Source organism: Amblyomma maculatum, chromosome 2 (genome assembly GCF_055883805.1).
Source record: "Amblyomma maculatum isolate TAMU_Amacu chromosome 2, ASM5588380v1, whole genome shotgun sequence".
Classification (NCBI taxonomy): domain Eukaryota; kingdom Metazoa; phylum Arthropoda; class Arachnida; order Ixodida; family Ixodidae; genus Amblyomma; species Amblyomma maculatum.
In genome coordinates, this window is record NC_139345.1 from 162546785 (window position 1) to 162557277 (window position 10493).

Consider the following 10493-nt stretch of genomic DNA (forward strand, 5'->3'; position numbering starts at 1 on the left):
ATCGCGCTGAGAGAAACGCTCCTTGTTGGTCTGTGGTCAGGGAGAGGACCACACTCGGGAGGCAGACCTTGCAGTCGGCGGCTGCTCTGGTGTACTGGGGTCTCCACCTTAGGGGTGCGTCCTGGGCTTGTAGGGAGCGTCCGGCTCATGAAAATCGTACCCGGCAGCTCCACCAGATGTCGCGTAAACAGCGACCTTTACAGTTGCGTCCGAGGTCCAAGGCGTGGCAAAGGACAAACAGCGTCAGAGTTCAGGCTCGAGGTTAGCACACTTCTTCCTCTCACACTTCTGCGCTTCTTTGTCGTCAACGCATGCTACAATATCTCGCGGACAACAGAGCAACGCTCAGGCTTGCGCATTTCTCAAGTGCAGACTCTGCAGTGCTCTAGAATATTTACACTCATTGGATACTTAGTACTATTAAGTCAGAAGTGCATCCCCTCCCGATTGGCGTGACATCACGTCCTTCGGACGCCGACATTAGCCGCAAGCCTATTCCGACGTCTCATTGATTTTCCTTTTAGATGTTTGGCTGCAATTATTTACTAGTCACGTTAGTGACATACTTTTTTTTCTGCAGCATCCTTACATCATCCTATGTGTAGCAGGGTATATAAATTTCAGTCAATTGTTTCTGCAATTTCTACATTTAGTACTTACGACAGCATGAAAGGGCGACCGACAGATCCTGCGGCCGCCAAGCTAGCACGCTCTTAAGAGTCATAGCAGAGCATGCACCCATACCATTAAAATGTAACATGGAGCGCATCCGCTACTGCTTCGTGCCAACGGCGTACACGTCATGTTGCTTATGTTGGCACCAAGCAACATAATGCGCTCTCTAACCTGACTTATTACATGGTACACATTCAGACGGAAGACAAGCCTTCATAATAGGAGCTTGCGACATCAAGTATGCTATGGTAGAAGTATATACTACTCATATACCAAGGCTAATATGGACTGCAGCAGCCGCCCCGGAATAAAGCCGGAAAATCAGGTGATCTTGAAACCTATCGCCAACCTTGGGGAAGTGACAAATTCTTACTTTCAGGGCCTCGCGCACTCTTTCGTTGGCACTGTCCTTAAAGGGACACTAAATACCTCCAAAGATGCTATGAAAATCTAATAAACTACTTTTGGTGACACTGTCGAAGCATATCCGGCAGCAAAACAATGAATAATTGCTGAGATATTGCGATAAGAAGTTGAAGTTTTTTTCTTGTTCCCGCCGGTCGAATTCAAACTACTCCCTCCGACTACGTAGTCGGAGTTGAGTGACGCACACTATGACGTAGGCGGAGACTCCGTGATAGCTAGCGAGCTGGCGCGGCCCGCGGCGTCGCATCTCTCAAGGGCCAACATGGCAACAGCGTACTCGCAATGACGGCCGCAGCCAAAATAAATAAAACGATTAAGTGAGTAATTAACCGAGCGATGGGCCCATAAAGGAAGAAAAAAACAGAGCGCTTGTAATGCACAATATTTTACATGTTTCTCAAGCTTTTGCGCTCCTTCTTGCACTGTATATAAACAAACCGAGCCCTCGGTCATCGCAACGCTTCCCGACATGTTTACATACAAATAAGATTTAGTTACCAGCGAAATTGTGTCCTCGCTGCTGCGCTTGTCAGTTTGGAAGCTTCGTCGCACTTTTTTCCTTCAAGGTTTGTGCTACATCTCCGTGTTCAGCGAAAATTAAGTCCACGGTAGCAGAGCATGACCGAAGAGCCGGCGCCACTAAATTTGCAAGCGCTGTGAAATTCTACATGTTAAAATGGATCCAGTACACAATGTTGCGCATAGGCATCCAGAACACTAGTTGCAAGTCGTGAGAGCAGGCAGCATGCTCCGATGGTCAAGAAGTTGTAATTTTAGACCGACAGCAGAAACATTTTATTGTAAATGAGGCCATGACATAAACTCCAGAAATATTTCCGAAGCCCTTATGCCGCGGCGCTTCTCTCCAGCTAAGCTATTACAGGTTACACATTTTCCAATGTTGAAGTTAAGGTCCTAGCCTACGCTGACGACATCGCAGTGTTTTGTGCGGACCAAGACAGCGTAAAGGAAGTTACCAAAGAAGCCGTGGAGTACTGTAAGGCTACTGGCAGTGCGATTAACTGGACTAAATGTTTAGGTTTCTGGTACGGAGACTGGGAACACACACCGGAATACTTTTGTAACATCAGATGGACGATAACACCGGGCAAATACCTTGGTGTGCCACTTGATCAGCACAAGAACACGAAAGAGTACTGGGAGGAAGAAACGCAGCGAGTTAAAAATCAAACGAACAAGTGGGAAGGACATAACTTTTCTTTGTTTTCTAGAGCTGCTGTGTGTAACGTATTTTCGGTTGCCAAGGTATTTTATGTACTTCAAGCTCTATTGATGACAAGAGCGTTTGTACAGAAACTTCACCGTGTATTTGCAATGTTTATATGGACATCCACATGGGAACGCACAAACCGGGGCAACCTGTTTCACGCAATTCAGAATGGGGGCCTTGGGTTGACGCATCTATTCTCAAGCAAATTGTGACTAGATGTTCCTTTCTGCGTGAGCAAAGTGACACCTTTCTAAGAACTGTAATCCAAGTGAGATTACTTGAGTCACTGTCTGATTACGTCGTATCTGCTTTTTTAAAAGCGGTAGCATTAAGCCCCTTTTTGCGGGAAGTTTTTTTATCTTTTCGTATTCTTAAGGCAAGGTTCTCAACTGAATATCTGTCAATTGCGCCACGGAATAAGTTGTATAAGGATCTGCGAGATGTGTTTTTGGCAGTGCCAGTGTACCGCGCTGTGTATAATGTAGGGTCTGAGCGTGACGTTTTGAAAAGGGTAAAACGTATGCCTGTCAGAGCTGGGGCAAAATCATTCTTTTTTCAATTGCATTCCAGCACTCTTCCAGTCAAACCATGGTTGCAGAACAAATGGCTCTTTGTACCTCGGTCTATTAACTTCATTATTTGCAGAAAACCCGAGACCATTGAACACATCTTCTTGGAGTGCCATGAATCAGTTTTTCCTCTGGGATATCTTGAAGCGAACTTTAAAAAATGAATTGCCAATAACGCCGTTCGGTATCCGATATATGCTATGCGCCGAGCCTGAAGGAGTGCCGAATGACATGCTGATGCTATTATGTATGCATAGCGTATGGAAAATGCGTATGGATGTCAGGCATGAGCGAACCGTTGTACACCCCGCTCGACACTACTTCATCGAGAGCGTGGTATACCTGAGAGAAATTCTGCGTGCACAAGATAATTCTCCGGAGTGGCTACCTGTAATGGACCAGCTGGCTTCAGTAAAGCACTTTTAAATCTAGCGCTTTAGGCAGAACGTGCCTAGTGCTTTTAGCATTCCTTTTGTTTTGCTTTGTTGTTGTGTATTAAGAGTGTATGCTGTGTGCTTAAAAAAATTGGTAATGTAAGAGGGCGTTTATTGACGCTCAGGTGGAGAGCTGTGAGGAGAGGACCTTGCAACGGCGAGCCCAGCGTACTTCCTCTTTGTCTTCGTCGCACAACACACTGGTGCATGTCGATGGCTGAAGTGCTGACTATCACAGTACATTTTCCCCCCGGGTAAAAAAGGAGCCATCCTGGCGACTTATGGCGCGGAAAGCACAGCGGGGTCATAGAATGGCTTCAATCGGTTCACGTGAACTGTTTCGCGACCGCGGCGACGCAAGTCCGCAGAGGGCGTGACGGGCTCAACTACGTAGTTGACTGCAGATGTTTGCTGGAGGACCCTATATGGCCCGTGGTAGCGAGCAAGAAACTTCTTTGAAAGGCCAGGGGTTGTGGAGGGCACCCAGAGCCACACCAGAGAGTTCGGGAGATATGACGAAGCTTCGCCGGTATTACGGAGGTATTTTTGTTGCCACTGATTTTCTGTTGTGAGAGAGCGGGCGAGCTGACGGCATTCTTCTGCGTACGTGACGGCATCGGATAGCGGGGAAGATTCGGAAACGTCAGGGCGGTAGGGAAAAAGTGTGTCCATAGTACAGGGTGGCTCGCGCCCGTAAAGGAGAAAGAATGGAGAGAATCCAGTAGTGGTCTGTGTCGCCGTGTTATATGCGTAAGTAACAAACGGTAGAACTTGGTCCCAATTGGAATGGTCGGTGTTCACGTACATAGCCAGCATGTCACCGAGAGTGCGGTTGAAACGTTCTGTCAGTCCATTCGTCTGAGGGTGGTACGAGGTAGCGGTGCGGTGTATGATGCGGCATTCTTTCAGGAGAGCCTCAAGAGCGTCTAAGAAAACGCGTCCGCGGTCACTGAGCAGTTCGCGAGGGGCACCATGGCGAAGAACCAGGTTTTTCAGAATAAAGGCTGCCACGTCGCGTGCGGAAGCAGAGGGCAATGATGAAGTCTCAGTGTAGCGGGTCAGATGATCCACTGCCACGATAATCCAGCGGTTGCCAGCTGAAGTTGTAGGAAGGGGACCGTATAGATCTATGCCGACACGATCAAACGGACGGGCAGGACAGGGCAACGGCTGCAACGAAGCAGGAGACTTGAGAGGAGTTTTTCGGCGTTGGCAAGACTGGCAAGAGCGGACAAAATGGCGAACAAAGCGGTACATTCCACGACAGAAGAAGCGTAGACGCAAGCGCGTGTAGGTTTTCAACACTCCGCCGTGGGCGCACTGGGGATCAGTATGGAAAGCAGCACAAATTTCGGCGCGGAGATGACGGGGGATGACTAAAAGCCACTTCCTTCCGTCGTGAAGATAATTGCGGCGATAGAGCAACCCGTCACGAATTGAAAAATGGTGAGCTTGGCGGGCAAGAGCCCTAGACAAACGACCTGGAGAGTGGCTTGAAAGAAAGTCCAGAAGTGTAGATATCCACGGGTCGCGCCGCTGTTCCGTGGCCATGTCGATAGTGGCAAGCGAAGACAAATCGTAGGCGCAGATCTCATCAGACAACGAAGAGGGAGGCAGCAGTGAGCGCGAAAGAGCGTCCGCGTCAGTATGCTTGAGGCCTGAGCGATATATGACACGAATGTCATACTCTTGGAGGCGAAGAGCCCAGCGAGCAAGGCGGCTGGACGGGTCCTTGAGGGACGCCAGCCAGCACAGAGCGTGATGATCAGTGACCACATGAAATGGTCGGCCATAGATATACGGACGGAATTTGCCGATGGCCCAAATAATGGCCAAGCATTCTCTTTCCGTAACAGGATAAATGGACTCTGCCTTGGTCAAGGTGCGGCTTGCATACGCCACCACATAGTCTCGGATACCAGGTTTGCGTTGGGTGAGAACGGCGCCTATCCCAATACCGCTAGCGTCAGTGTGAATCTCAGTTGGCGCATTCGGGTCGAAGTGGCGGAAAATGGGAGGCGAAACCAAAAGACGGCGTAAAGTGTTGAAGGCGTCATCACAAGCAGGTGTCCATGCGGAGAGGTCGGAGCTACCGGAGACGAGCTGGATGAGAGGAGCAATAATAGAAGCGAAATTTAAGATGAAGCAGCGAAAGTAGGAGCACAGGCCGATGAAACTTCGTAGCTGCTTCAGTGATTTTGGGCGTGGGAATTCGGCAACTGCACGAAGTTTGGTGGGATCGGGAAGAATGCCATCCTTAGAAACGACATGACCTAGAATAGTTAGTCGGCGAGCAGCAAAGCGGCACTTCTTCAGATTCAGTTGGAGGCCGGCGGTAGCGAGACAAGTGAGAACGTCCTTCAGTCGGAGCAGGTGGGATTGAAAATCGGTAGAAAAGACTACGATATCATCAAGATAGCAAAGACAGGTTCGCCACTTGAATCCACGAAGCACAGTGTCCATGAGGCGTTCAAATGTGGCCGGGGCGTTGCAAAGCCCGAAGGGCATGACGCTGAATTCATATAATCCATCTGGTGTGATGAAGGCAGTTTTAGAGCGGTCAGCGTCATCCATTGGCACCTGCCAGTAGCCAGATCGTAAATCCAACGAGGAGAAAAACTCGGCGCCCTGCAAGCAGTCCAGTGCGTCATCGATGCGTGGCAGAGGATAGACGTCCTTGCGCGTGATGTTGTTGAGCCGGCGGTAGTCGACACAAAACCGGAAGGAGCCATCTTTCTTAGGTACCAACACAACTGGAGACGCCCAGGGACTGTGGGATGGCCGAATGACACCACGACGGAGCATGTCGTCTACATGATCAGCAATTACTTGGCGCTCCGATACCGACACACGATAGGGGCGCTGGCGCAAAGGTGCGGTTTTGCCGGTGTCGATGGTGTGCTCTACGACAGACATGCGGCCCAAGTCATTTTGAGGGAGGTTGAATGAAGAAGCGAAGTTCTGCAAGAGGGCGACAAGTTGATCACGTTGCGCAAGTGGAAGATCAGCATCAATAGCATGTTGGAAAACGTCGGAGGGCGTCGAAGCGGTCGCAACATCGTAAGAGCACAGACTAACGTCGAAGGAGGGGGTTGAGTCAGCAAGAGTGGTGATATGACTGGGATCAAGCTCGTCAAGACTTCCAATGCATTCGCCACGGAGCAGGACTGCTGGGCAAGAAAATGGGTTCGAGGCGTAAAGTGCACTCTTGCCGTCTTGAATTTCGAGAACTGCGAACGGAAAAAGGAGGCAGGGATGACGGGAGGTGGCTTCGGAAGGTGTAAAAATCGTAGTCAAAGGAGTTACCCACTCACAAGACAGTGGTACGAGGGCAGAAGAAAACGGAGGAATGTCGGTGTCATGGGCGACGAGAAGTTTTGCAGTGCGTTGAGGGGTATCACAGAAGGGGGCATCACAGAGGGGGGCCAAGGCAATTTGCGCACGAGCACAGTCAATAACGGCCTGATGAGTCGATAGAAAATCGTATCCGAGGATGATATCATGCGAGCAGTTCGGCAGAACAATAAACTCGATGGGGTACAATACGTCTTGAATGAGCACACGGGCTGTGCAAGATGCGGAGGGGTGAATGTGCTGTGATGAGGCGGTGCGGAGCGAAAAGTCGGAAATCGGAGTGGTCATTTTGCGAATTCGACGGCAGAGCGCTTCACTGATGACGGAGACCGCTGCACCTGTATCGACGAGAGCGAGAACTGTGGCGCCTTCTACAGAAACTTTGATAACATTAGCGGGACGACATGGAGGACTTGAGGAATTCGAAACAAGCGCAGTTCTTGCCCCCGGAACTGCGACTGTTAGTTTCCCTCAAGCGTGCTGGTAGTACGTCGCAGCATTGGAGAAAGCGATCGGCGCCGAGGAGAATGTGAACGACGAGTGGCATAGGTTTGGCGATCTTGTGAGACAAATTGAGAACCGGGCGGAATTATTTGCGAGCGTGAGTCGGTATCGTACGGGTAAAGTCGAATGTCAGGCTGTGAAGGTTGGAGGCGCTGGCGACAAAGGCGTGCAACATGGCCCGGCCGACCGCAGGCATAGCAAATCGGAAGGTTGTCCGTAGTACGCCAAGGTTTCATAGGATGTGGGCGGAACCTTGAGGGTGGGGCTTGGAACGAAGGCTCAGCATGCGGCGGTGAACGGTAGGCAGGGACCTGCACATAGGAGCCAGACGTGGGCGAAAGTGCTGGCCTAGCCGTTACTTGGGCATACGTGAGAGGTGCCGTCACAGGCGGCAGCACGGGGTTGGACGGCAAGACATCAGCGACGTGTTCTTGCACGGCACGGCGTATAGTAGGGGCCAAAGATGGAGCCAGTTCAGGAACGAGGCGGCCCGAGTCTTGAACATGGGGAAGGAGTGAAATTTGACGTGCGACCTCTTCACGAATAAAATCTTTGATCTGTTGATTCAGCGGGCTCCCTTCAGAAGTTGGCGAACCACCCAGGGCCAATGCGGATACGCCTTCGTCGCACACACTGGAGCGGCGCCTAGAAGCGCGCCGCTTGCGGAGCTCGTCGTAGCTCTGGCAAAGCTTGACGATTTCACTAACGCTGGTGGGATCTTTCGCTACCAGCATCTGGAAGGCGTCCTCAGTAATGCCCTCGAGGATGTAGCGGATTTTGTTCGCTTCCGGCATGGCCGGGTCGACTCGTTTGCAGAGATCAACGATGTCTTCTATGTAGCTGGTAAAGGTCTCATCAGCGCGCTGAACACGATCGTGTAAACGTTGTTCGGCACGAAGCTTACGCACTGCCGGGCGGCCGAACACTTCCGCGAAATTCTTTTTAAATGTCAACCAAGATGACAGGTCAGCCTCATGGTTGCGAAACCAGAGGTTCGCCACGTCCGTCAGATAGAATATGACGTTACTGAGCTTGTATGAGTCATCCCACTTGTTGTAGCTGCTTACTCTTTCATACGATGACAGCCAGTCCTCGACATCTTGATCGGCCGTGCCACTAAAGAGGCAAGGGTCACGCTGGCGCACGACGCCAGAGCACATGATCGTGGGTGGAACGGCCGGCAGCGTCGAAGTGGACTCGTCTTGCATGGCGGTAGTAGAGGGCAGTGTACGGCTTCGCAGTTCCAGTTTGGATGGGATCGTTTCCGGCACCTCCGCCAATTGTAAGAGGGCGTTTATTGACGCTCAGGTGGAGAGCTGTGAGGAGAGGACCTTGCAACGGCGAGCCCAGCGTACTTCTTCTTTGTCTTCGTCGCACAACACACTGGTGCATGTCGATGGCTGAAGTGCTGACTATCACAGTACAGTAATAAAGAGAAAAAAAAGCGGCGTAGCCGAGCGGTTAGCGCCGAACGCTACGCAGCAGGCAGTGGCGAGTTCGAATCTCTGTAGGCGTTGTATTTTTTTTTTGTAATGTATTTCTGGTGCTTCGTTATTTTTAGTTTTTACTTTTTACCCGAGGCCCTTTTTTTTCGCCGGTCGACGAGCGCAATATATCGACGCTCTCCTTGGTATGAGCGGCAAGTATGCCCCTTTTGTTTACATGCCTGCAAATCGCACGTTGAAGGTCTTGTTGACGCAGTATGTTGGTCAGATGTGCCATGATATAGTGAACAGTTGAATGATAATGCGTTTTTCCTTCGGTACTTCGCATATGTATGCTTTTCGTGGCGTACGCAGCTGCAGTCGAGCGGTCAGGTCGCAGTCGAAGCGGCGACGGCGGCGATATGTTTGCTCAGAAGTCTGAACGAAGGAGCGTGTCGGCGGCAGCGGATTTCTCTCGTTCGCGCCTCCGAATGCTCAAATGGGAACGAGCCAGGCGCATCTGCTGCTCCAAGCTCGTAATTCAGGCGCTGCAGGTCCACACAAACTATCCGAGTGCGCACAAAATGCCTGAGCCGAAACATAACCAAAACTGAACTATATTTTTGTATTTGCCTTGTAACGTTAACGTTGTCTTTTCGCCGTCGTTTACGTATGGTAAAAGCGTGTTATTATATTCGAGACAAAACCTACGACCGCATTCAAACGGGCAACGTAATTCGCATTTGTCAGCCTCCGTGATCCCTAGCGCGTCACGTGATTTGTAGTTGCGATTTTCGGCTGTGGCGGCGATACCTGTATTTCTGTTCTTCCTGTTTACTACCTTATACCAGCTCTGTTTTCAGTAAGAGTGGATCTTTTGTAATCAGGAATTGGCATTTTATCGATGCAAGACTACTTCAGTTTTCTCTTTAGTGTCTCTTTAAGGTAAATCTACCCGGCAGCAGGTTCCTTTATAGCAGGAACATTATATACGCTGATTAATGAAAACAAGGCAGCTCAAATGTAAGCGTACTGCTAATATGTGTTTAGAAAATAATTTCTTACCTTTCTTATAATTACATAACATACCATCGATTTAAGAATCAAAGCCGTCTGAATGCAGCTATAATTAATTAAATGATATCTGACCGACATTATTATGGGTAAAAGTACCCGGATATAAAGAGGGTAGTAATCGACGCTTCCTTTACCTCTGCAAAGATTCAAATGTAACCCAGGGTGCTTTTGTTTTCTTTTATTTTAAGGTACTGTGGCGGAAAGATGGGACAAGTTTCTACCACCTCCAGCTACGTGACTTTGAGCATGCTGTTTGAAGTAAGCAACGTCCCGGTCGCCCTTTCTCCTGTCAACGTTTGGCTCACCTGGCTAGACGGCACATATTTTTTGCTGAGCGGAATCAATGACTCGGTAGACATTGGCATAAGCGCGCTCATGAGCAAGGTGTTTCCAGCAGTCGTAAGAGACTTCTGGGTAGAGGCGCTGGACTGGAATACGCGTAAAATTCTCAAGGAAATCGCATCTGCTTGAATGACACGAAGGGCAATTGAAGAGACCTCCATAAAATGCCTTCATGCCAGTCGTAGCTTATCCTTGAACTGTTCTGTCATTGTCAAACTGGCAAATAAACGTGCAAGCAACAATTTTATGATCTGTCGTTTTTTTCTTTTCGTGACAGCTTCACCACCGCTGAAAAGATTTTGCTTCCGCTCAGGTGGCTGCAACATGCCCCCAAACAGTTACTTTCAGCACGCGATACATTACAGCAGGCATCAAGCTTATAGCTCATAGCATGCAGTTGTAAAGAGCTATTAAGCGTCGTTCCGGATGTCAAGCAAATATTTCTATTATTTGTCTC

The 10493-nt window shown here is 49.7% G+C and overlaps 1 protein-coding gene across 1 annotated transcript in view; it reads left to right on the plus strand.

Annotated features, from left to right (window-relative positions):
• LOC146200325 (uncharacterized) overlaps positions 1-10275 on the plus strand; it is a 43063-nt gene extending 32788 nt beyond the window's left edge. Inside the window, exon 3 of the mRNA XM_084595501.1 lies at positions 9883-10275. Coding sequence (XP_084451627.1) covers positions 9883-10165 — 283 coding nt within the window. The 3' untranslated portion in view covers positions 10166-10275. The remainder of the gene's footprint in view (positions 1-9882) is intronic.
• The last annotated feature ends 218 nt before the right edge of the window (positions 10276-10493 follow it).